Source organism: Lepisma saccharinum, chromosome 1 (assembly GCF_977018435.1).
Source record: "Lepisma saccharinum chromosome 1, izLepSacc3.1, whole genome shotgun sequence".
Lineage (NCBI taxonomy): Eukaryota > Metazoa > Arthropoda > Insecta > Zygentoma > Lepismatidae > Lepisma > Lepisma saccharinum.
This window is the reverse complement of record NC_139229.1, coordinates 123,111,412-123,139,339: the sequence shown is the minus strand read 5'-3', so window position 1 is coordinate 123,139,339 and position 27,928 is coordinate 123,111,412. Positions and strand designations below refer to the sequence as shown.

General features: G+C 35.7%; 1 protein-coding gene across 2 annotated transcripts in view; it reads left to right on the top strand.

The window, feature by feature from the left end:
- The window catches only part of TH1 (negative elongation factor complex member TH1), a 66,012-nt gene that overhangs the window by 1,089 nt on the left and 36,995 nt on the right, over window positions 1–27,928 (top strand). For both annotated transcript variants that reach the window (XM_083122374.1, XM_083122363.1), the window contains exons 2-7: window positions 2,343–2,405; window positions 14,917–15,032; window positions 17,200–17,309; window positions 17,765–17,874; window positions 20,130–20,237; window positions 21,221–21,367. In XM_083122374.1, coding sequence (XP_082978500.1) covers window positions 2,352–2,405; window positions 14,917–15,032; window positions 17,200–17,309; window positions 17,765–17,874; window positions 20,130–20,237; window positions 21,221–21,367 — 645 coding nt within the window. In that variant the 5' untranslated portion in view covers window positions 2,343–2,351. The remainder of the gene's footprint in view (window positions 1–2,342; window positions 2,406–14,916; window positions 15,033–17,199; window positions 17,310–17,764; window positions 17,875–20,129; window positions 20,238–21,220; window positions 21,368–27,928) is intronic.

Here is a 27,928-nt window from a genome sequence, read left to right as displayed (position 1 = left end):
TTGGCTATCGTGAATGGTTTTTGGGGCTATCCGTCAATGATTTGTGGGGTTATCGTGAATTGTTTTTGGGGCTATCCGTTAATGGTTTGAGGGTTATCGTGAATGGTTTGAGGGTTATCGTGAATGGTTTGAGGGTTATTGTGAATGGTTTTTGGGGCTATCGGGAATAGTTTTTGGGGCTATCGGGAATGGTTTTTGGGGCTATCCGTCAATGGTTTGTGATGACATAATGAACACGAAAGTAGGTATTTTTCGTTTAGGAAGGTTGAAACACTGCATACCCACTCCAAATCGACAAAAAACAAGTACAAAACCTTGATCCACAGCTGTGCGCACCATATTGTATGTTCCGCAACGGAAGAAAGGGCCCAAAAGAATTACTCTTAATGTGAATAATCAAAGTTATTTTCATGTAAAAAGCATAATGGCACCTTCAACTATGTTCCGCAATACACAATTGGTAAGTAATATTATCTGATAATGCTACTTGATACCGGGTAGTGTGGTAACGATTAGATATAGCGGAAACACATTTCTTGAAATTTACAGGAGAATAGACGAGAAAGTACTTACGGAATTGAGTTCTTGTGAACTTTCTGAAGACAGGGAAATTATTTTTTCAAATCGAGCAACTTATTTGGCCTGTAAGTAAGGTATTTTTCGGCATTCATGCATCTCAGTTGCACGATAGCTCGTGCCACCATTGCCGTCGACTACGTGAATCAAATGTTTCATGTGTTCGGTTATGTAACACCCTGTCAGTGTAACAACCACGCGGTAGTTTGACAGGATGACGTGTCAAGGTTGCGTTGTGAAAATGTTCCCTGATATTGAAGACCCACGAGATTTTTTAATTGAACGTGGAATCGTGAAGGAAGATATGGAATGTCCTAAATGTTCTAGTATATGTAAGCTACACATTGCACGGGATGGGAATTGGCTCTATATGTGTACGAACATTATTTTTTTTGTTTAAATTTATTTTTCTAAATTTTCCTAACCTAACTGAACCTAACCTAACCTTCCGTGAATGGTTTGTGGAACAATTTTCGATTCAAAACGTTTTGTGAATAGCTTGTGTGGCATTTATAGGTTCATAGGTTTGGAAACACTGCACATCAGCTGACAATACTGCATATCAGCTGACGACAGACAACGTGAGTCAAGATTTGCCCGCCGAATTAGCAACGACCAATAAATATTTATAATGTTAAAAATAACGCTTTTTTCATGGAAAAAAAAGTGATCCCAAGTTGAAAAATGTTCCGCTATGCATATGAGGTAAGTAGAAATGATTTTTATTTGAAAATAAAGAAGTTAACTGTGTGTTCGGCATATCTAACTGCTACCGAAAATTTATTAACCTGGGATTTTGTTTAATTATGACTATGAGGCATGGTACAGCAGTAATAGTAAAATATATGCCAAAAAAAATATTTGTAAATAATGTTGTACATTATTATTAAGTGAACAGTAGAAATTTATGTTGTGGACTTGACTGCACAATCGACCCTTGTGTTTTACTGTTTGAAAGTAAAATACATTTTGTGCGCTAATAGTACGTATTTAACACTTCGAATTGCCACTGTGCATTTCTAAATTTGAAGTTACATTTCTATGAAATAATAAAAAATACTACTACATTACTTGCCATAGCTGGTTTCCTTGAACCTTATCCATGTTGTAAACACACAGTATTGCCAGGTCCAACTTTGGTTTTCAACGTGAATTTCCTCTAGGATTCACCTATTTTAAAATCATGTTTTCATTCGAATTTTTGCATGTTTTCATTCAAAGAGACTCTATAGAAAAAGGTGGGTAGCCGGAGCGTAGCAGAGCGGAGGCGGGGCCACGGTAGCGGTAGGGGGCAGTAGGTCAATTTCCCCAGGGGCAGAACCCAAAATCGGGGGGTGGGGCAATTAATACTGCTTTTATTCCACTTCCAGTTGTTTCCTCACCTTAAATTTTACATTTCTGGAATCCTTGATTCATACTCTTTCCAACGATGTATAAAACATATTTCTATTAAGAAGGGTCGATTCGACATCCTTACCGTTACATAATTGTGAAGAATTGTGTAGGTGAAAAGTAAAAAATGCAAGGATTACTTACACATTGTAACCTATTATCCATCTCTTAAGTGAGTGCAAATATGATACACATTTTCTTTGTAGTAAAATTTCACACAAATTGAATGAGGACAGGTGCATTATGAAATTAACTGAATTGTGCATTGTTGAGATAAACATGCAGAAAATTTTAATGAAACACTAATACAATTTACAATAATCTGTGTTACAATGTATTGTTAGTGCTTGTTTTCATGTAACCTATAATTTCAGATAATTAAAATGGATGATGACTATGATGATGAGAGAGGCTGGGATGGGGAGATGCAAGATGAGGTTTGTACATGTAACTTATTTTTCACCCATTAGTTAATAGACTTCTGCATTTTTTAAATATGTTGTCTGTCATTTAATAGTACAAGGTGCATTCAATAAATAACTGGAAAAGTAGTATAAAAAATAAAAAATACTACCGTGATTGTTATATGTTTGTTATTTTGTGAAAGCATCTGTAAGATATTCATAGCTGGGGTAGGCACGCCTGCCTCGAGTGAGATTTTGATTGAGTGAAGGTGTGAAACTGATAGAAATTCATCGCTGCATGACAGTTCAGTACGGTGACAACTGTATGAGTCGATCACAAGTGTATGAGTGGGCTGAGAAGTTGAAACAGGGCATAACCAGTGTTGAAGATTCTCCACGTCCAGGTTGCTCTGTCACTGCAGTCACGGAAAGCATCATTACTCAAGTGGAGGACTTGATACGGGAGTGAAATTGCTTCCCAGATTGAAGCATAATGTAAACAGTACCACCTACTCCAACCTTTTGCACCAGCCATTCTGCAGAGACAACGAGGTCTGGTGTCCACCACTGGTGTGTTTTTGGGAGCGAATGTACAATATAGAGAATGTCTCGAATTTTGTTAATATTTGGTATAATAACTAAATTTGGCCTTCTAATCACGAATCTGTTGTTAAAATGCTGGGGTCACGTGTGGAAATAGGGAAAAAAGCCTATATAAGTGGATTTTTTTTAGAGGTGTATCGCATTGTTTTACGAACATAATTTTAACTAAGCTTACCTAACCTAACCTTGCCGGAAATGGTTCGTTGGGCTATTCGTAAAAGGTTTGTGGGGCTACCCGTGCATAATGTACAATTTGCACATGTGACCTCCGCATTTTAACAACAAATTCATGATTAGAAGGCCACCAAATATTAACGAAATTGGAGACATTCTCTATATTCTTCATTCTTACCTGTTTTTGCTCCATGACAATGCGAGACCACACATTGCCAGTGTCACATTGTAAAGTGTGAGTGCTTACCCCACCCTCCATATTTACCTGATCTCGCACCTTCTGATTTCCACACCTTTGGGCCACCGAAAGGTGGACTAAGTGGATCGAAATTCCAGAATGACGACGGAAGTCCAGTCAGCGGTACATGGGTGGTTACGTACGTGTCCAAAATATTTTTTTCCCCTGTGGAGTCGGTGCCCTTATCTAGTGCTGGCGTAGGTGCATTGAACTAGTGTGGGGGAGGGGAGGACTATGTTGAAACATAGTACTGTAGTTGTTTTGGTGCTTGTAATAAATATTTGTTACAACATATTTCCAGTTATATATTGAATGAGCCTTGTGTATGGTCATTTTTATGTAATTGTGCCAAATTCATTTATAAAAGTAAACAGTCTTAGGTTAAATTACTTGTTCTTTATTTCATGTTGTGACATTGTATATACTAGTGTAGAATCAAGCCTGTTGGAATAGTTGCAACTATTCCATAATTTGCATTTCAAGTATACACACCTTAGTAATAATGACATTTAAAGGATAGATGCAGTGAGTTACAAATTAAGATTTTCTGTAAATGGGATGGACATATTTTTTATTCCAATTAATACATTTTCCATAATGAAATTTTACTTTCTTTAAGCATATAAATTTGCTTCAGTGTGTTTGGTGAAGTTTTGTAATGCATACAAATGAAATTCTCAATGATTGTGCATATTATTGTGCATATTTTATAATCTCTGTGCAACTCAAATTCACCCTGTCTTTTTCACATTGCTTTAAGGCATTTGAAAAATATATTGGAATCTCATTCAATTGTAATGCATGTTTTGACATTTTCTGACATAATAATCCACCTTAGTGATAATTTTTTGTTGGATTGATGTCACCTTAGCCACATAGTAGTAGTAGCAAAAATACTTAGTTAAGAACATGTGCAGTAAAATCTCATGTATCAGAAAAATCAGAAGTAGGAGCATGGGGCTTTACCCAGTCTTCATGGTTAGAAGATATGCATGTGTAAATATTGAACTTAAATTTGTAGCCACGAAAATCACATTACTGTAATGGTAATAGGGTCATTCCATGCCAAACGATCCAATGGTGGTTGCATGACCATTTTAGAAAAAAAAAAAAATAGTACATACGTTTGTACATGATTCTAGATATGAAAACCAATGTTCAAAATAAATTATTGTCTTTAATTCTCCTGGAGTAGCCATTTTTCCAACATGGCGCATGGCTTTATTTGCTCATTTAGCACTTTTCAGAAACCTTAATATCTCAAAAACCATTAGAGCTAGAGACTTGAAACAAAATTCATTTTGTAGCTAATGAAGTATACTGTCCATGATATTCAACTATGTTTTGCTTAAAATTGCATGGTAAGTATGAAAATTATGGTGAAAATTGTGGTAACGATATTTAAAAAATTGTATTTTTAAACCCAATTTTTTCAGTGAAGGGGTTTAGTCTAAGGCTTAATTTTTTTTTCATGTGTAGAACTGCCTGCAGGGTGTCTGTAAGTAAAATATCAGTGCTTAGAAATTCAACCCTTTTTTACAGCATGGGCTCAAAGTATATGTAACCCCCATCCCCTCCCTTTCGAAATTTCTGGGGATGCCACTGCCTATCTTAAGCTGCATGTACTGTTCCACTACACTCCAACCTTACCGGGCCGCTTCTGGCAGGAAAAACCCAAAGAAACAACTAAATAGGCTCGTTAGTCCTGGGTTCCCATCCCGTTCCTCACCAGAGCGCTCGGAACCAAAGAATCATTCACAGGCAAGAACTTACTGAAATTAATGTTGCAGGGTGATTGCTGAAAACTCTCAGATATGGACTTTATACATTTATTTACAATTTCAACTAAACAAGGTTCTGATTCTTCCAATAATTCTCTAATTTACATTATTTATATTCCTCTAACTTGAGCCCCACGGCAGAACTGCCAAGTGGAAGCTATCATCGGCGGAACCGCCTTGGGATGCTTTTTCTCATGGGAATCCACTGGAGACCTAAGATCACTCTCCCTTCTGCTCCGGTTCATAAACACACTCTCTCTGTCCTCTGTCAGAGGCCATATTTATACTTCCTCCCACGTCGCATGGGGGAGGGCTGAAAGTTCAAACCTTATTGGCTCTTAAACTACACAGAACCTTGGAAGAAACCCAAGCATACAAAATCATACACAATCACAAAAAAGAAACAAAAAAACAAATACTGTTTGTAACAGTACTGCTACATTTAAAAAATGTGGGAGGAAGCTAAGTTTTGGAGCTGACAATACCAACTGGTCATTGATACCTAATAAATCAAACCTTTTGCAATTAAATTTCGCAGATTTTCAATTGTCATACCTTGTAATTTCAATTTCTGGTAAGTCAAGTATTAAAACCTTAAGTTACTATATTTTTTGAGGCTTTATTTAACCCAAATTTAAAGAAGAGAAAGAAAAGACTTCATTATTCTAAGTATGGGATGTAGTTTAACCTTACTTTACAATGTCAGAAATTAGGTGACATACGTTACCTTATATTGACCAAAACGGGTTGAATCTAAAAGTTGAGATTTTTACTGCGAGTTAGGTTCATGCAGGGCTTTCTTTATGCCAAATTTCAGAATTTTTCAAGAGGACCCATCTGAGATAGTTAACGCCGAAAACTGTCAAAATTCAATGAACGGCCATGTTTGAGCCCATGCTGTAAAAAAGGGTTGAATTTCTAAGCACTGATATTTTATTTACAGATACCCTGCAGGCAGGTCTACACATGAAAAAAAAAATCAAGCCATTCATTGAAAAAATCGGGTTTAAAAATACAATTTTTTAACTATCGTTACCACAATTTTCACCATAATTTTCGTACTTACGATGCAATTTTAAGCAAAACTTACTTGAATATCATAGACAGTATACTTCATTAACTACAAAATGAATTTTGTTTCAAGTCTCTAGTTCTAATGGTTTTTGAGATATTAAGGTTTCTGAAAAGTACTAAATGAGCAAATAAAGCCATGCGCCATGTTGGAAAAATGGCTACTCCAGGAGAATTAAAGACAATAATTTATTTTGAACATTGGTTTTCATATCTAGAAACATGTACAAACGTATGTACTTAAAATGAATTTTTTCTAAAATGGTCATGCACCCAATTATTTTAAAATTGGTTCATTTGGTATGGAATGACCCAATATTAATTCTACAATTCCCATGGCTACAAGACCAATCTGCAAAAATACTGAACATAGATTGCTACGTCTCATTCGTGGGTAAGATAATGTAAGGCAAGGCTCCACGTTATGGGCACCACTAATGCTACGCCCCTTGTGGGTACGTACTTACATGTTATTTACCACGGCTGCAGATATCTTAATCTCAGGGGATAGGTTCTTTGTTTGAGAATTCCAAATAAGAAAGCGTTTTATAGCCAAGAGGATATAGTTAAATGCGGATCTATATTCTGAGAACTATACAAAATACAGAGAAAAATATATAGCGACATTGAAATATATTGAAAATTTACATCGGTTACATTCTTCTTGAAGGGAAATCTTCTTTCTCTTCGTAATTATGGAAAGGCTTCTTCTTCTTCTCTCTCTTGATTATAGAATAGGCTTCTTCTTCTTTGATTATGGAAAAGGCTTCTTCTTCTTTTCTTCTTTTTATTATGGAAATAAGCTTTTTCTTCTTTAATTATGGAAAAGGCTTCTTCTTCTTTTCTTTTTTGATTATGGAAAAGGCTTCTTCTTCTTTTCTCTTTTGATTATAGAATAGGCTTCTTCTTCTTTTATTATTTCTTCTATATACAAGAAAATCTAGTAGCGTCGTCTCGCTTCTTTTTCTTTATGCCTTATATATGTTTTCTTTCCTTTCCCCGTAGGTCTTTCTCATTACTTCCCTGGCAATTCCCCAGCAACCAAGCTATACTTATATAAAGGAGTAGGGTCGGCTAAACTGACACTAGCGCCACCTCCTATGTAACGACCAAAAGGGGATAACCAGGATCGCTAATAAAAAGCGCTGCCAATGGCCCAGTGCGACTAAAAAGAAGCGCAACCGTAAAGTGCTTCGGGGCGTCTAATTTGACACAGCGCCACCGGGGAACGGACAAATGCAAAAGCTGACGATGTTCTCCTCGTCAGAGAATCAAAAAGAAATTGAGATGAGATACATTTCTGAATTCATTTGCTCGCTTAATGACTTTCGTAAACGTTTCATCTGCGGCCATATTCTTAATTCCTTTCATTTACTATATACATCATTCTATTTACTTCTATTATAGTATTTGAACTCTTCTTTTATATATTTCTCAATTTACTATAATATATATCATCCCTCTTCTCCGCTCCTAGTTTGTACAATGAGCTCTGCTCTTCTTTATATGGCGTGCTGCCATCTCTTGTCGATTCCGAGAAACCATTCCTCCTTGCAACATTCATTGTGTCGTGTGAAACTGGCACGTGACACAATATCCCCCTCCTTGAGGATAAAAATTTATATATTGGAAAAATCTTTTGGAAATAGATAAATTTTTCCACTTTCTCTACATCTCGTTTGACTTTTCTCATTTGTTCTCATTTCTACAGCTTACATTGCTTTTCACTTTCACTGTGAAATTATGTCTCCTGGCATGCAGCATTTTTCCTCATCTCTCGATTTATCTCTTCTTTCTATTTTCGTTTCTAGATATCTTTTCACCGTTCCGGAAATATTCGTGACATCTTAAGTTATTTCTAGATACAAAATATAATTCTTCAATAGTTCATCTCCTGCAAGTCTGCTCGTCTCATTTCTCCAAGATAGTCTTTACCTGACGATGTCCTGCCAAAATAGTAATTTTCCTTTCGCCCTTTTCTTCTTTCAGCAATCTCTCTACAGATTGTCAGTTTGCTCAGATTTTTCCGTTTCAAAGAATTCTCTCTCTTCTCTAAGTTGACCATCTAAGTGTTTCCATCAGCTACAATAATTCTTCACATCAGCCTTAATTTCATATCAGCATATATCTAGATGTATTTATTTTCTGGGATTACAACCCTTTTCTCGGAATACAACCGATTCTTCTTTAACTTCTGGGATTACAACCCATTTCATATGCACTTTTCTAAATACGCGATGACTTTTAATTGTCTAAGCTTAAAAAGAATTCATTTTACTGATACTGTTCGATCTTCTACATTATCTTCTCCTTTTTCCTGAGAGTTTTCTTCGTGATTAACTTCCTTCTGTGCCTAACTGTTCTATCTTCTTTGTTCTTCTGTTCATACAATTGAAAAGTTTACATCCATTTTTCATATTACTTTCTTTGGCATCTCTTCTTTTACAGGTTTGATCTTTCACTATCAGTCTCATTGTTCAATGGAGTGGTGACATAAATTAGCATTCATTATTCTTTCTTTAGATATAACTTGCAGAATAGATTTTCCTCCAACGATGACTATCATATCTATATATCTTCTTACAGGAACTAACATTAAAGAACTAAAAGTTTCTTCCTTCAAATAGATCACTAATAATTCCACAAATTTTTCTTCTGGTAAACTGGAACTTTTTCAGAGAACTTTATTAATTCTAGAAACGTCTGCTTGCCAGTCTAAATAAGTCATAATATCTCCTTCCTTTGCACTATTCAGTCATATTTGTTTCTTCCGATTCTTTCAGATACTCGTTGCTTGTTATTATTTTGTTTCTCTTTTCCTTCCTCTTCTTTTCTTCTCTTTCTTCTATTTTCTTTTCTATTCTTCTCAAGATTCTTCTTCCTCCTCTTCCAACTTTCTTCCAGTAAAGAAATTACTTTCATTTCTCTCTTCTTCCAATCTGGTTTCTGCCAAGTCTTCTGCTTATGTTCTACATCTTCATCAAATTCATGCTCTCCTTGTCTTTTCCGTCTCGTCTTCTTCTTCCTTCTCTTTGGCGAAGTAGCATCAAAATCCATTTGATCTATATCGACCCTTCTTTGCATATTCTTAACTTTCTTCAGGTTCCTTTCTATTTTTAATTTCTTTCCCTTCTTTTTCTTCCATGTCTTTACGTGAATACATCTAAATTTCATTTTACTTTTCTTTCTTCTTTGTTTACATCTTCTGCTAGGCTTATGCTTCTTTTCTTCCTCCGTCAGAGACTCGTCACTGGAACTTCCTTCTTTCATCTTCATTTCGACATGGATTTTTTCATCATTACATTGACAACTAAATTTTTCATCCCTTTCTATTCCTCTTTCTTCTGCTTCTTCTATTTTCTCATCTTCCTCTTCTTTTACCTCTTTAAGTTCCTCAGTGTTTTCTTCTCGTAACTTTATAGCTACTTCTTCTAACTTACTGTCATGCTCGTCATTGGAACTTTCCTCTTTCATCTTCCAACTTCTATCTTCTACCTTCGCTTCTTCTATCTTGTCCTCGTTTTCTGCTATTCTAGAAACATCTACTTCTGTCTTGCTGTCATTTTCTTCTGTTCTTGAAACATCTACTTCTGTCTGAGAATGGCTTTCCCCAATTTTCCTTTCCTGACTTTCATTTCTTCGTACATTTTCTTCTCTAATCTCTGAAACCTCATCTTCGCTTCTTCTATTCATATCTAAACTCGTACTCTCGATCGACAGCATTGTTTCCTCTATTTTGCTTTCCTTTTTGTCGAACAATCCCAGCATCCTTCTGTGATCCTCTTCTAACTTTCTTTCTAATCTTCTGGTATTTTCTTCCATCTGCATAGATAACCTCTGGAGCATTTCCATCACAGTCATTTCTTCTATTTTCTTTTGTTTTTCCTTCACTGTAGTTTCTCCGTTCTCGTCCTCAACTTTATTTTCTTTCTCCATCTTGGCTTTCTCTCTCTTTGCTTTCTTATTCACAATTCTACTAGCCCCACGTTGGGCGCCACTAATGCTACGTCTCATTCGTGGGTAAGATAATGTAAGGCAAGGCTCCACGTTATGGGCACCACTAATGCTACGCCCCTTGTGGGTACGTACTTACATGTTATTTACCACGGCTGCAGATATCTTAATCTCAGGGGATAGGTTCTTTGTTTGAGAATTCCAAATAAGAAAGCGTTTTATAGCCAAGAGGATATAGTTAAATGCGGATCTATATTCTGAGAACTATACAAAATACAGAGAAAAATATATAGCGACATTGAAATATATTGAAAATTTACATCGGTTACATTCTTCTTGAAAGGAAATCTTCTTCTTTCTCTTCGTAATTATGGAAAGGCTTCTTCTTCTTCTCTCTCTTGATTATAGAATAGGCTTCTTCTTCTTTGATTATGGAAAAGGCTTCTTCTTCTTTTCTTCTTTTTATTATGGAAATAAGCTTTTTCTTCTTTAATTATGGAAAAGGCTTCTTCTTCTTTTCTTTTTTGATTATGGAAAAGGCTTCTTCTTCTTTTCTCTTTTGATTATAGAATAGGCTTCTTCTTCTTTTATTATTTCTTCTATATACAAGAAAATCTAGTAGCGTCGTCTCGCTTCTTTTTCTTTATGCCTTATATATGTTTTCTTTCCTTTCCCCGTAGGTCTTTCTCATTACTTCCCTGGCAATTCCCCAGCAACCAAGCTATACTTATATAAAGGAGTAGGGTCGGCTAAACTGACACTAGCGCCACCTCCTATGTAACGACCAAAAGGGGATAACCAGGATCGCTAATAAAAAGCGCTGCCAATGGCCCAGTGCGACTAAAAAGAAGCGCAACCGTAAAGTGCTTCGGGGCGTCTAATTTGACACAGCGCCACCGGGGAACGGACAAATGCAAAAGCTGACGATGTTCTCCTCGTCAGAGAATCAAAAAGAAATTGAGATGAGATACATTTCTGAATTCATTTGCTCGCTTAATGACCATATTCTTAATTCCTTTCATTTACTATATACATCATTCTATTTACTTCTATTATAGTATTTGAACTCTTCTTTTATATATTTCTCAATTTACTATAATATATATCATCCCTCTTCTCCGCTCCTAGTTTGTACAATGAGCTCTGCTCTTCTTTATATGGCGTGCTGCCATCTCTTGTCGATTCCGAGAAACCATTCCTCCTTGCAACATTCATTGTGTCGTGTGAAACTGGCACGTGACAAGATTTTGATTGATTTATTGAGTTGGTGTTTTAAGTCCACTTTATGCACAGTAAGACTAATAGAGACTGGACCTGAAGTTTAAAGTGACATCCGAACCACCATGTGCCTCCACTAGGTATCAAACCCGGGACCCCTTGATTACAAGGCGATGACGCAACCACTGCGCCATCGGGGAGGCATTACTTTACTTTACCCCATAAAGAGAGCAATAAAAGGCAGCAGCTTACTTTGCATAAGTCTTGCAGAGTAGCACCAAGTCAACACCTCTTTTCCATTTCAAGAAATATATCACTGATCCTTCCTATGAATTACAGTATCCCACTTTAATAAGTGTGCACAAAACCTGCTGTGTATCATCAAATCTGAGGCCCTTCTGTTGTAACTCATTGTGTATATGTATTTTGGTTATTTTACGTTGTTTTCCTGCCAGTTTGGCTAATCACATGAGGATGAGTGTTTAGTAAATTCAGTTACTCGCAAAGAACACCTATTCCTGTGTCGAAGGTGGAAACTTAGGAGGTGAGATTGAAAATTTTCCACTTAATGCACCTGGCCACCAAGCCAGCATAACTTATTGGGGAAAGCACAAACACATGAGAAGTAGGGGCCTTTGAGAGAGTGTTCTAGGAGCCTGCATACAATCCTTTAGGTTCTGAAAGAACCTCAGAAAACACAGTATTGGGAGTGCTTAATTAGAAGAAATTCTGGCCAGTCAAGGAGTAGCATTGTTATGAGCCTGGAGTTTTAGATGTTAGCAGCTTGTAGTTAAGAGAACAAGTGGGGATCTAACACCATGTGGAAATCTTTATTTTTTGAGAATGGTGTAGGATCAACATTTTTTTTCCCCGCTAAGTAATGCTTGCGGGAATCTAGGCACAAGGCAATTTGCTGTCTCAAATTTTCTATACAATAGCCTTTGTTTCCATCAGATAGTTAATCGTTGTCTGGCCTGTATCAATTGATACTTTGCTGCTGGTCATGCCATCATAGATTTTTTATTTATTTGTTGTTTTTCTTTCACAGCTTTCTCCAGAGGGAAGACAAAGGTCAATCTAAGTCATTTGCTGAATATAGCCTATTCACTGCTGAACCTACAGTTTGAAATGGGACCCCAGTCACTGAATTTCATTTCTATTGTAATAGAAACTGGAACCCCTGGTTTTCATGATACTACAGGGGCATTCCACCTCAATTTTTTAAAATTAAATGCAATGCTGTGACTTTATTCTATATTGTGAGTGAACAATCTAAAATTGTCATTTGCATAAAAAAATCAAGTATGATACATAATTAAGTGAGAAGGTATTTTACATATTGTTAATTTATTTTAACTTTTTGATTGTATTTTGTTTTCTATTGTGTCCCACCCATGACACCAAAAGACAATTAATTTCTTCTTTAACTGTTTCATTCCCCCCCCCCCTTTTCAATATTCTCTCTTTGTCTTAAATAATTTATTTTTCATAGTTTCATCATTCATCGTAATTTTTTTTTATTATTATTATTAAGTGAAGAGGCAGTGTTTCGTCTGTCCCACCTGTGACATAAAATTGTTCACTTTTAGCCACAAATCTGGGAAAGTATTTTAAGGGTAGTTATGTTTAATCAACAGTGTTAAGTTTCATATTTCATTGCACACAAACTGTAAGACAAATGTTTGTTAACTATCAGTAGAATAGTTACTTTAATATAAAAAATGTAGTCTGCATGTCCCAATGGAATGCCCCTGCAATATAACCAGTATGCTACTGGATAGACCCATGTTCTATCTATCCATTAATGCCTAATGCAGTCTCTTGCCGTAAGCTAATAACACTTCAGTTACAAGTGGACAACGCTAAATCTATCGAACTCTAGGTAAGAGAAGCAGGGTGTTGTCCAGGCTGTCAATTCAATTACTAGGTAACTACTATCCGTGACAAAAATATTGAGCCCTCTGTTTACGTGCTTGTAAAATTGTATTCCGTGGGTGGAAAAAAGTCAAATATACCTCATTGGAAAGCTCCAAGTGTCTTTTTTTTTAATAAGCATCATCGGAAAATTATTCTTCATTGCATTTTCTTATTATAATAAAAAATTCACTAATAAGTGTAGTTTTTCTTCCATTTTGCATAACTGCAAATTCAATGAAATTGTAAAAACTCGTTCATATGACATATTTGATCCAAATCCAGAAGTTTAACATGTGTATCTCAAGTATGACCACAGATATAAATTATTATTGACTACTCCTAATATGGAAAACGCGTGGATGACGTATTGCGAGATGCGGCCAATCTCAGACTCTGCGGGCTGGAGATGACTTACACAGCATTGCCGCCTCGCTACACGGCCTGCAGGAATATTGGAAGTGCATTCTGTTGGTCCCATCCAAAGCATTGTAGCAGTGAATAAACAATTTCATATTATGAACGAAAGTAATTTTCTTTGTATACTTTAGTTTTTGTTATGTTTTCTAGCTTTTTCCAATCTTTATACAAACGTCATTTTCTCCGTATCTGTATCATTTTATGTCACTCATTTCAACAGGGCAAGTGCAACGAAGAGCACGATTTGATGAAGCCAATAAAAGATCTTAACAAATATTCGAACCCATGACTTCTGGCTTCACAGTCTCCTCTGTATAAAAGCAATAAGGTGCCTGCGATGTACAGCAACTTCATAACAAAGGAAAACAGGAAAGAAAAAGTGCACGTAAGGGATCTTATGTATGTGTGCGAGTTCAGGCAATACAAGAGTGATATAAGAAAATTTGCATTCATCAATTACAACATCTGAACAATGCTTCCCTGTGCACAACAATTTGCTTTGTAACCAAAACTTTCGGCTTACTTTCAGTGTCAAAGCTGCTGGCTCAACGAAGAGTTTAAAGGGCTGCCGGCAGCGTGTGGCAACAAAGCGCACTTTGTTTTAGCAACAAGAAGGAAAACATGCGAGCGTGTTGCAGAGAAAAATAAATCTGTCTATCGTTTTCAATTTGCAGAATATGAAAAGATGAGGCATGGAAATTTTATTTTTATTTTGTGCTCATTTGGATATGGTTTGCATCGCCATTGGGCTAACTGTTACCAAGATTGCAACACTGTTATTAAACATTAATTGTGGCTGTTGCTGATAGCAACATTATATATGGCTGAGATATTTCTACATAAACAAACTTCAATCACAAGAAATGTCATATTTTTACGACTGGTTTGCAAGAAGCTACACAGAATTGAATTCAACTTACATAGAAAACACACGAAAAACCTACACTTTTACGAACATTTTTGTTTGAATAGAGAACTGACAGAGCTAAAATCAATTTGTCTTGCTTTTGTCTAAAGCAGACACTTCTGGCTTTCCAATGAGCTATATTTGACTTCTTTCCTCACACGGAGTACAATTTTACAAGCACATAAACAGAGGGCTCAATATTTTTGTCATGGATAGTAGAGTGTTGTAACGTATGTTAAAACTCATCACTGCCTTTTTTTTCAGTCTGATATAGGAGAGGAACCCATTGAGAACCCACAAGAAGTTCTAAAGGAATGTTTGGAAAAGTTCAGCACACCAGACTATATAATGGAACCTGGCATATTCAGCCAGCTTAAAAGGTAGAACTTTTTTTTTTCCAATCAGTATTTCTGAATAATAACCATGTTTTTATTCTCATATTATGGTGTGTAGGGTGGGTGCACCAGTAAATGACCAGTTAAGAACATTTTACCACAACTTTACTTCTAAGCCAAAGAAAAACAAAGTGAATCCAAGCAAATTGCATGAATGAATTCATCATAATGTTGGGTTTCATTGAATACTATTTTAAAGTAAATACTTTTCAATATGAAAGAAATAGTTAAAGATTGGTGAATTCCAACCTTAACACTAGTGAATGACCAGCAAAATTCAGTGAATGACCAAAACCATTTTTAATAATAATAATGTTTCTTGAACAAACAAATTTGAAAAAAGTTTGATTGTTTTTTGTTTTTTTTGTATATTTTAGCATTTCAGGTACTGTATAGTAAACACCATAAAAACGTTTCAGACAAAATATCTGTGGAGCTTGCATATGCTCCTTGATGTCACAATGACTGATGAGCTTTGTTAGGTCATTTCCATTTGTCAGCTTCAGTTATTCATGACTTTTATTTCAGATTCATGTTCAAATTTACGAATGACTGACTATTCCTGGAAAATATTCACCATCATAACACACTATAACATAATCACCAACATTCTGCATAATGCAATTTTCACTACATTCACTCTTGTTTTGCACAACAGGTAATGACAACTTGTGTAAATCTCATTCAGATTCCAATGCCAAGGACATCTGATCTGAATCTGTATTGGTCTCACGATCTTCTATCTTCTTCTTTGCATGAATAGATTTTGATTTCTTCTCAAGTTCCACTTTCACTTGTTGCTGTAGAGATGATGCCAAATTGGTATCTAGTGTGTGACCTCCCTCCCTGCTCTCTTGCAATGTCATGCACAACAGAGAACATGTGATTTTTGAATAGCCTATTATTCTGATTTGATGATGTAGTCATTACATAAGCACAAATTTTACACAACTTTAATATTTCTTGTACACATGATTACGATGTATTAATCCTTACCTTATTAGCAATACCAGGTTTTTGTCTCGTCTGCTGAACTCACACAAGTGTGCTCATATCCAACATCTTTAACTCCCTGCCTTGTGACCTGGACAATCCAATCACAACCTATGTAAGAGAATATGGATTGTAGATGAATGCAAGGCCATTTCTTAATGGCTCAGATTGTTCCAAGCCTTATTTTGCTTTGTAGTATTTGGGAATGGTCATTCACTGGAGATGGTCATTTACTGGTGCACTCAGCCTATATGCTTGTATCCTCATGAAGTATGGTGGCTTTTGTTGTGTGTCTAATAACAATTTTCATGAAAGAAAAACAGTGTGCATTTAATGTATTCTCAAAAGGACTGAGGTTACTAAAGACAGTGACACTCCTATGAAATTAGAAGCTCATATCTGCTTCCACCTGATATTTTACATTTTGAACTCTAGAAACACTTTAAATGCATAGAAATGTAAACTGTCTAGAAATAAAATACATAAATTATCTGACTTAAGCAAACCTACAAGTAGAAATTATCTCGTACACACACACACTGTTGTTGTTTGTGAATGGTTTGTATTCTTTTAATCTGTTTTAGTTTTTTTTTTTAAATATGAAAGGAAGTCGACAATATATGAATATCAAAGTCATACTTTCTTTTTAAATCCGATTTATGCTGAGATAGTCTAATTGACACTGGACCTACAGTTGAAAGTGGGATGAGAATCATTGTTAAATGTGCCTTCACCAGGTATCAAACTCGGAACTTCTTGATTACAGTGAGACAGATTTACCTCAATGCCATCTGGGAGGCTAGTGCACGAATATATACACATACTGTTTACAATGTTAGAAAAACAGTAAGTCATAGTAGGCATTTATCATTCTAAATTCAGCAAAGGTGGTTCATTTTTCTAACTGTAATATTTTAATAAAAATTAATATTGTATGTTTCACAATGTATTCAGGTCATTACTCCTATTATGTTGTGCCTGTCTTTAGGGTACTTGTAACGGGGTGAATATTGTACACCGAATTATTTTGCGACTTGAAAATGCATCTTTTTATAGTCTTAAATTCAATTTTCGGTGTTACATAAAAGATTGACTGTTCATAAACTTAAATAAACATTTTTATTGTGAAGTTTTTGGTAAAGCTGTACTTTTGTTTCAGATACTTCCAAGCTGGAGGCAACCCAGAACAAGTGATAGAACTCCTGTCTCATAATTACAGTGCTGTGGCTCAGATGGCCAACCTTCTTGCAGAATGGTTGATACTTGGTGGTAAGTATTATAAATCTAATGTAAACTTCATTTTTCTAAATCTCGGTAAAGGATTCTGAATATTTAGTTCACTTATTGATGTTTTTATTGTAGTTTCTACAGTTTATAGTGTTGAATTACGTACTCCACATGTCATTTATCCATAACCTTTTAACTATTGACGGTAAGGTATAAATTCTGGTTTCAAATTCATGAAAGGTGTTTGTGTTGTACATTTTTTTCTCTAAAGATAAATTTATATATTTTGCAGTACGTGACTATATCCAAGGAAAATGTGTAGAAGAAAATACAGCTAATCTTGTGCAAGAAACATTGGTAAAAGCTCAACGATTTTTAATATTAAATTCGAACTACATATAGATGCATATGTTACTTTTGATGACTTACTGTACATAGTTACGCTATTGTTGCTTGTGTGTTTTGTGTTCTTTTTAATGTTTGATATATATTTATAGGTGTAAAAGTGACGGATGTGCAGGCAATGGTTGAGAATCACCTGAAGGACATGATACTTAAAACGTTCGATCCAAAGAAAGCTGATACAATTTTCACAGAGGAGGGTGAGGTACGTGTGCATTATATTTTGATAATTACAGGAAATATTTATGTAGAGGGATATTATCATTATAATGCATTGGAAACAGAACGAGATATGTTTTGTAGAACTCTTATTGTACAGGGTGAGTCAGTAAAGGCTGATCATCCAAATTTATAATAATATGCAAAACTATCACCGGAAACTTGCAAAAATACATGGGTTGAGAACATAGCCCAATGGTTAGTACTCTCACCTTTGACGATATCAGGTCCAAGTTCAGTCCTTATTGGGAGTGCCAACATTTCAGTGTTTATCCATCATTTGGTGAGTTGTCAGCAATAAAAGTGGACTCGGGTCTCAAATGTCAGAAAACGGCAGCAAAGGGACCACACACACTGATCATCCCACATCACCCAATGAAAGTCGCTTGCTAGGCCCTTAGCCTCAGGGGTCTGTTGTGGTTACCGTGGAGGCGACGAATGGTATGAGAATTAGTTGCTGAACTGATGTAAACTGCAGACATTTTCTGAAGAATTTGAGTAATACTTTTATATGCAAGGGTGTCCAGTCTAGTATCAGTGCCAAGTGGTATCGGTTCAACCCTAGTTTATTTGTAAATATGAACTTATAAGTGTATTTGTTTGCTGTTTTTTTAAAGTAAATTCTCATTTATGCAATTTCATTTAAGGCAAAATCCTTCCAAGTCATGGTTACATGTTGATGAAGATGAGGATTAAATTATTCTGTTCTTCATGAAATGTTTGCAGTTTAAATCATATTCGTCCACTATTGGTTAAATGTACACTCTATTACCAATGAATTAGTCCTGTCCTGACTATGAAGATAAATGTGAACATACTCTACATTAATTGCCGAACAATAAGCATTTAGCATTGAGATGGTATCCATCCATGTTCCATACAATGATCTGGACTTGTGTTGTGCAGGAAACAGTTGTAGTTACTGTTGCCCAGTAAGATATTTTTCAAGTAGTATCATGCATTTGCTATTGCAAGACATTACCAATATGTAAGAATGTTGTGAATGCTTATTTAGGTGTGACCATAACCATGATTACGAATTTCCAAAACAGGCTCAAAGGCTTCTGCTTAAAGATTTAACTTCCTTTCAAGGAAGTAGTTGAATAATATGAAATAACAACTCCAAATTAGAAATGCGGGACCCTGTGGCCGAGTGGTAAGCACATCGTGCTTCGACGCCAAGGTTCCCGGTTTCGAATCCTGCTCGGGCTTGGTTGTTTGTGAATGTCCATTCATCAATTTCATCATTTCATCACTCATCCCCATCTTCTCAAATTAGCCAAGAGGCACAAAACGCGAAGTAAAATAAAAACTAAATCAATTTATCAATCAACCAACCTAATTATAAATGAGTTGGGAATAGTGATACGAAGTAATGGCTACATATTATCACATGAAAGTAAATTTGCATCGTAGACTTCTGAAGTTGTACTAAGGATTAACTTAAGTATTATATAAAATTATTTTATTGCTACAGTATGAACTATGAAGCAGCGTTAACAGGAAAATTAAGTAATTGGGGCCAAGAGATGCATATTGTAAATAGTTCAAGAGGTTTAGTAATACAGGACATAAAAAAAGGTAATCTGTCCGTAATGCATTGCCCTATGCTAGGAAGGTACATACAGTGGAACCTCGATTTTTAAAGTTTTGCAGGGGACGAAGCTGCAAAAACTTAAAATGCAGGAAGTTTTAAAATTGAGGAAAATTTGTTAACATTTTGCTATGTTGGGACCGTCAAGATTGAATGTATAATGGAGAAAAATATAAAATCCAGGAACATAAAATTGCGGTTCCACTGTAGTGTGTGGAGGTAGGACCCTACACATTCTTGCTTTTGGCCACATTGTATATGTTGCCTCTTTTACCTCTCAGGCCCCCCCCATTTCCACATACCCGCTAAGAGACTGGGTGAGCCCCAAAGCTGCTTTATTCAGAAACATAGCCGGGAAAATTCCCACCTCAGATCACCTGCTCTGAGATTCAGTCCAAGTCTCCTCAGTCAGACACCCAACCAGCAGGACTGACATGGAGAAACCTTTCTTTTAATTGTAACATCTATAAAATCAGTTTCATTAAAAGAAATATAATATGAAGAATTTCTGATTAGATATTACATTGATATATAGTACTACTTGCATTAGTACATACTTTATTTTTTGGTGAAAGGGTGATTTTTTTTAATATAACTTTTTTATGTGAAAATGTTTGTATGTAATTAATTAATTCAAATTTTTTCAGACTCCTGGTTGGTTGACAGAAATGGTGGAACATAGAACATGGCGGTCATTGATTTATAGACTTGCTGAGGAATATCCAGACTGTCTGATGTTAAATTTTACTATCAAGGTATGCTGTTTAACTTCAACATAGTGTGTATTTGAGGAATATAAGTTTTCTTAGTCTTCATATTAAAGAAGATAATTCAGGTATCTGAGAAAATATAGCATTGCTCCTACATTGTTACTGGCCAATGGTTGCTTCTTGTTTACCTTGGCAGTGTGCTGTTACTTCTTCTTGTGGCTCTGGAAGAATAATAGTTGATAAGATGCCATTTTACACAGCTGCCAATGTCTGTTTTAAGACCACTTTTTGCACATACCGGCTAATCAGGACTGGACCTACAGTTTAAAGTGGAATCTATACTGCTATGCAATTTGACACCACTGGGTATTGAACCCAGTATCCTCAATTGCAAGCTGAGAATGTTACCACTACACCATTAGGAGGCCCTCTTACACAGCTGTGGATGTCCAGTTCAATTACATTTGGATAGAGGACTCCAAGAAGCTCTTATAAAATTTCCTGGTAATTCTGTGCAAGGAACAGTGAAAAAAGAAAAATCCTGTAATATTAATGAGAAACAAGTCAAAACATTTTATTTCTGGAGCTACTTTTACACCAAATTTATATAAGCACATGTCTACCAGTTTAAAAGAGTTTGTTTTAAGATTCATTTACATATTTACAGTTTTATTTTGTTCATTCCTGTGCGGGGAAATAATTTGGGAAATATTTTTTTTTTGTTCCCAAAATTTGCTGCAAAATTAATAATTGTTTTTGGATTTAGCATAACTCACATGATAGTCAGCCCCTCAGATGTGTTGCATTGGCAAATACCACTACAGATTTTTGTGTTTAAGAGTTTATTTTTCATTTCAAATATGATTTTGCATAATTGCACGAAAAAAAAGTGATATGAAAAAGTACGTTGTCGAATCGAGCCGTATGTGTTGCTGTGAAAAATGAAATTTGCTTGAGTAACGTATTGTGTTATGAAAATTATAAATGGACATCTTTTGCCCCATAATAGAAACTTCCTTATATTTCAGCTAATTTCTGATGCAGGATTCCAGGGAGAGATAACTAGTATTTCCACAGCAGCTCAACAAATAGAAGTATTTTCTCGCGTTCTTAAAACAGCCATTGCCGGATTCTTGCAAAATACTGATGATCAAAGTGCCATTCAAGAATGTGCTGTAAGTTCATTGACTTTTTTATGTGAATTATACAGGGTGTAATTTTAATGGCGCCCACGGAGCATGGAAATGTATAGAGGACATCAAAACAAACAACTTTTTACAGTAACATTTTTCTCGTTGGTGCGTCGTTTCGGCACTACAGTCATTCAAAAAAGCCCGTTTTGCTGCCTGAATGCTGGCAACCCAACACAACATTTGATAGCATTTGTGACGTCATTTCCCATCCTGAAGCGATGTGTTACAGGGTTGTCAGGAACACGCATATTCTGTGAAAAATGACATAGCTACTATCAGTCACATTATGTACCATAAAACAAAATGAGAAAACACGTTCTGTAACCTAACAGGAAGTAAACAAACGATACGAAAAATGGTAGAAAGAAAATAGAATTCAAGTGGAAGTGGTCATATCGAATTTTGTCTCAGTTTGCATGTCAAATATTTTCAAATCTAGTTACCAAGTTGGCATCTACAATTTAGTCTATCCACTTCGTTCTTCTGATACTAGTTGTCTCTGACACACTGAACAGATGACAAAACAGAAATGAAAGAACTCAAAATTCCAAAGGTAAGCAACACATAATAAATATAATGTATATTCAGGGCATTATGAGGCAAGTGACAAAAATGGTTGAAAATACAGGGATATAAGTAGTAGTAATACAAACTCTCCGACGACTGTGTTTATCTATGCACCGGATACACATGTAATAGTTTGCAACTGTGAACAGGCAGTATATTCGTTACTGATTCATCATTACGTTGTTACTATGGTTGTACGTGTTTTAGCTGTAATGTAACAACGTGAACCTCTGATACTTCCGTTATCAGCACAAAAGTACCACAAGGCATCTGGACACAAACCTGCAGATATCAACTTTGCAAGGAAATTTGCAAATATTTGACTTGTAGCTGGGCGTAAACAGCCACATGTAAGCTGTTAAGTCCAATAAAATTTATTGTTGTTGATATTTGACATGTAGGCTGAGACAAAATCCGATAATGACATTTCATTTTGAATACTTTTTTTTACCATTTCTCATATCGTTGGTTCACTTCCCCCTTCCCCTGAGATGACTGCTGATCTTCTGGCTGGTAGGCTATGATGTTCGGTCTTCTGGATGCGTTTCTCGCTTCGTTTTACAGCTAATAATGTGGTTGGTAGTTTGTCATTTTTTACAAAATTTGTGTGTTCCTTGCAATCCTGCCGTGCGCTGTATCGCAGCAGGAAATGACGTCACAGATACGATCAAATGTTGTGTTGGGTTGCCAGCATTCAGGCGGCAAAACGGTCTTTTTTGAACAGCTGTAGGGTCTAATCGACGCACCAACGAGAAAAATGTTACTGAGAAAAGTTGTTTGTTTTGATGTCCTCTATACGAATCTGTGGTCCGTGGGCGCCATTAAAATGACACCCTGTAGATTAAATATTTGGGAACTTGTTTGTTTACTGCTCTGCTTTTATTTCCTAAACATGAATTGAATTGAAGTATGTAGTTGTATTTGTAAGGCTGCTGCAAACTAAATTTTTTTTAGTATCATATAAATGCATGTGCACTATTATGGTGACACCCAAATTATTTGATTAAGTTGATAAGAATAAGAGTAGAGATGCATGATTTATCGAAAAAATTCATCGCATGGATCGATCCAATTTTACCAATATCAAATCCTTAACCTCTTAACATACAGATTTTTTTAAAAAAATTGTTTCGATTTTAATGTAATTTTTTTATTACTCGGTTGAAATAATCAATTAAGAACATGATAAATGGTTATAATAATGTTGATTGTTGACAACTCAACAATGAGATACATGCGTCTGAAAAGCCCCTAAAATAAAATCCCGAGTATACTCGTGCTATCAATGAGTAAAATATTACAAATAGAACTTGTTAAAAAATCAAGGAAAGAAAAATCTACCGGAAAGACAAAGAAAATAAAACTTCAACAGCACTATTAACCACATCTACTGGAAAAACAAGTAAACAACAACTTCAACAGCACTATCTAGTGGAAAACATAGAAAAACGAGTATAATCGTCCTTTTAAAATGTGTATGGATAAAATATACTCGGGATATTATATTTTCATGGAAATTAAAAACCCGAGTATACTCGGGCTTTTATGCTTTTATGTTGAAAGGTTAAGAAGACTAGAAGCAGATGCTTCATCCTCCCATTTGTTTTCTGAAACTCGTCCTTGCTCATAAAAGCATGCTAAAAAATGCTTGAGACAGACACTCACAGATAAACACATCGTATACAGAATTGTTTTTCGTGTGACAAACAAGCAGCATTCATGTCTGACAATGTACACCATACAAAGGAAACATTAAGTGAGGCTGGCACTTCCTATCGTGTCAATATAATTATTACCAAAAATGTCTTCAACTTGCCACAAAGGTATAGTACTACAGTTATCCGGAGAAAGTATTGCAATATCAGTTTCATGTATGCAAGATTACATGATTTGAAAAATTTGTGGGCAATTGTTCTTTACACAACGCTGTATCTATTTTTGAAAATTTAGTGTAGTTACATTTCTAGCTTAGGTGATTTAAAATTGCAACTATCTAAAAGGTTCCAGGCAATCTTGATGGGAATTATGACTGCATTATTCATGTAAAGCTTGTTGAGATGATGATGTGGTTTTTCTACACCTTTTGCATCTTCCTTTATGTGTTTAGCAGCTCCATGAATAGGGTTCCCCCTACCTTAGCCAAAATGTGCTCTTCTAATCAGTGCTCAAAGTTAGAGGGGATGCTTGGAAATGGTGTCCCCAAAGCTAGCGAAATTTTCGCAAATCATCTCCCCAGTTACCTCAGTCTATAGAAGCATCCCCTCAGCTAACACCAAGTCTCGACCAAACACCCCCTCAGCTAACATTTTTCCATTTCAGGAGCTGCTTCTAATATGATTTACGTCCTCAGATAATTTACAAGTAGCAAATCCTAAGGAACCAAATTCTTGGTACAAGCTATAACGGAAACTTTTCTCGGCAGACTCTTATATTTGATCATCATCCTTAATTGTTTTGAAAGGAAGTAACTTTGAGGTTCAACCCTTGAATTTCTCGGATAAAATATATACAATAGGTTTTACATGCTGATTTTCTTGCTTAACTACTTCCACCAATATTTCCAGGTTTATCTGATCTGAATTTGGTGTAGGCAAAGTAATAAGATTCATGATAACATGTATCTGCAGCGAAGATCTTCCGTGATTTGATTACGATGATTTTTCCTCTCTCATCTCAATTACAGTCCCACGTAATTTCTTATCAATCCGAAGCTCAGAAACTTGAGCAAGTGTTTACCTTGATCTTAATATTCTGCTGAATTTCCTTTCTTTGTCACACAAAACACAATTCTTGATGTATACGATGTGTTCATCTGTGAGTGTCCGTTTCATGCGTTTCTCAGCATGCTTTGATGAGCAAGGACGACTTTCAGAAAACAAATGGGAGGATGAAGCATCTGCTTCTAGTCTTCTTAAGGACTTGATATTGGTAAAATTGGGTCGATCCATGCGATGAAATTTTTCAGCCGATAAATCAAGCATCTTTATTCTTAATCAAACTTTCTGCTCACGGCAGCACTGTACAAAACTGTCTATTGTCTTTTGGTGAATGCATTTCCCCCACATATAATATAACTCTGTGGTCCATCTTCTGTTTTTACAGATTTTTACTTTCTTGAAAGCAGACATTTCGGCTGTAATAACTAATAACAAGTATACATGTATGTTATGATGTTCTTCTGAACACTCCCAAATGTTAACCTCATTTCCACATACTTCACCTCAGCAACTGCAGTCTTGGAGACCAACGAGGCTCTGGCGTCTGAACCTACGGCCAGCACAATCCTTTGTAGTGTTGTTTGATTTGAGATTTTCTTTTCAAGTACACTTTATGCACAGATAGGAAAATCCGGAGCGGACCTACAGTTTAAAGTGGGATCCGAACCACTTGTGCCTCCACAGGATATCGAACCTGGGTCCCCTTGACCACAAGGCGACGACGTTACACTAAGCCATCTGGGAAGCTACCTTTGTACGGTTGTGTGTATTGCTCATAGGAATATATGTGCTTAGTGCTCCAGTCATGCCTCGGTTTTTACCCTGGGTGAGGAGATTTTAGAGACACACGTGGTGATTTTTTATACATTGTAAGAGACTTTGCCTCATATAATATGACGGGTGAAAATAGCCTAAGTGCTGACGTATACAAAATTTTAATTTCAATCGATCAATAACATTCTTCCATGAACATCGGTAACAATTAAACAAAATTAATGGCTATGAAAATTACAACAAAAGCAATTATTATTATTATTATAATACTAATATAAATTATTATGATTATTATTAAATGTTATTGCATGTATATAACAATAATATGCTATTCAATAGTGAATACCAGTTACAATACGTGTAATTAAATAGGACTACGCACACATGCTGGTAGAAGAATTCGAAGCCCACACTACATAATTCATTTGATTTATATGAATTCTAAAACGAAAACCAACAAGTGTAATATGTCAAATTAAAGATAAGCGTTTACGCTACAATGTTTGTTGGGAACATTTTCTTCTTAGATTCCTAGATTATTAATAAAATAATGATAAATATAAAATTAATAGTAAAAAATAATTTTTTTTTACTAATCCGTGATTAACTACTTAACGGTTGCTCCCATTGAAAAACTAAAGATAACATTAAATATAGAATATATATTAAGCTTTCATTTAAAAAAAAGTTCGTTGAGATCGGGCCGTTGGTTTGAGAGATATAGTCATTTTTTCAAATGTCAACATCCGCCATCTTGGATTAGCTGCCATTTCTATTAGCTACCACCTTGAGATGGCAAGCATAGTTTTTTTGTATCCTTAGACACCCAATTAACTGTTGTGTAAAGGAAAATTAGTACCCCCAAATTATACCAACATCTTTGCTGGCCCATGGATTAAACTGGATGATAACGGAATGAAAAGGGGCTTAAACCTTGGGCCAACTGTAGTTCATGTGTGTTTATTTACTATACCCAGCTACCTGGAATCAATTTGTTTTCGTAATTATTAGTGGTTAGGATTTGAAATATTTACATCCAGTACAGATTAACTGTAAACGCGAAGGCTCTGCCATTATCGTCACTGTTTCCTCTTAACATTTGTTCAAGCGCTGTAATTTAAAATGTTGATTTGCTCGAAAACAATAATTTCACCCCTTGCTTTAACAATTTGAGATATACTGGCCTCCGTGGCAGAGTGGTTAACACAATGTGCTACGGTGCCAGAGATCCCAGGTTCAAATCCAGGCCTGTGCGTGTTCTTTGTGAGTGCTCCTTTATCAATTTCATATCATCACTTAGCCTCGTTTTCACGATTAGCCAAAACTGGCAGAAAAGCGAATTAAAATAAACCAAACCAATCAATCAATTTGGGATACTTTGATATATCTCTTAATATGTATTAACCAAGCAGTGCATTTTTCTGACAGTACGCAAAGGCTACTACCAGTACCTTTTCTCGTGGATCAGGTAACAATTAACAGTTTGTGTCAACAAAAGAAATATAAATAATTAAGTACAAACTTACAATTATCAAGATGAATTTAACTTTGAATGTTATCATTTTTATCGTCAAACTTATCGGAAATTCGGAAGTACCATCACCTTTCTATCAAAAGACAAGGAAACACTATTGCAAGTATGATTAAACACACTTTGTACTAACTCAAAGTCACAGAGAAATGTGACACATGAACTTACCTGAGAGGAAATGTTCACTGCACACACTGTAATGTTTGCTTTCTTCTTTAATGTTGGCACGATTTATTCTCGCCAACCAGACGCGGTGGGGCATCTTCTGATCAACAATTATTATCAAGTTGTGTGCCGTGAACCACACTTTCTGTTCTTTCTCGGAAAATTAGAAGATAAACTTGAGTTTCTGTTAAACAACTGAATACTGCACAATGTACTGTACCATCGTAAACAAGGTTCAAATCTCCCCGCTGCCCACTTGAATTCCGTATGTTTACAAGAACTGGCCTCAATCATGGCTGCTGGATCCCACAATGCAACAGTTTGTGATGTAGGTAAAACATATCGTTGCTTTTCTTCAGAACCATTCGCGTGAAAAAAAAAAGATGCTTAAAGTAGGAATGGACTGATTATAAAAAAAACATTATTCAAGGGGAAAACCTTTGGAGGAGCAGGTGTTTGACATCGAAATACTCCTAAATCCAACATTAAATTGTCAATTAACATGAGAGTAAATAACAATCTCCCATTTTGATATCTGAAAATGCGCAGGTTTCATAATGTTTGTTTTGAGTTCATTTTATGCTGATGGGCTAATCGGGACTAAATGTACAGTTTAAAGTGAAATCAAATTCCAAACCCGAATGATTATCAAGTGCGATGCTGTTTAATGTGTCCTAGAATACGCATTGGGTGCAAACAGGTCGCAAGTTGCGTCTGTGACGATCACTGTTCAATCATTTGCACGATTACAATTCGTTCATAAATATTTCGAACTAAAAAGCGAAGGTG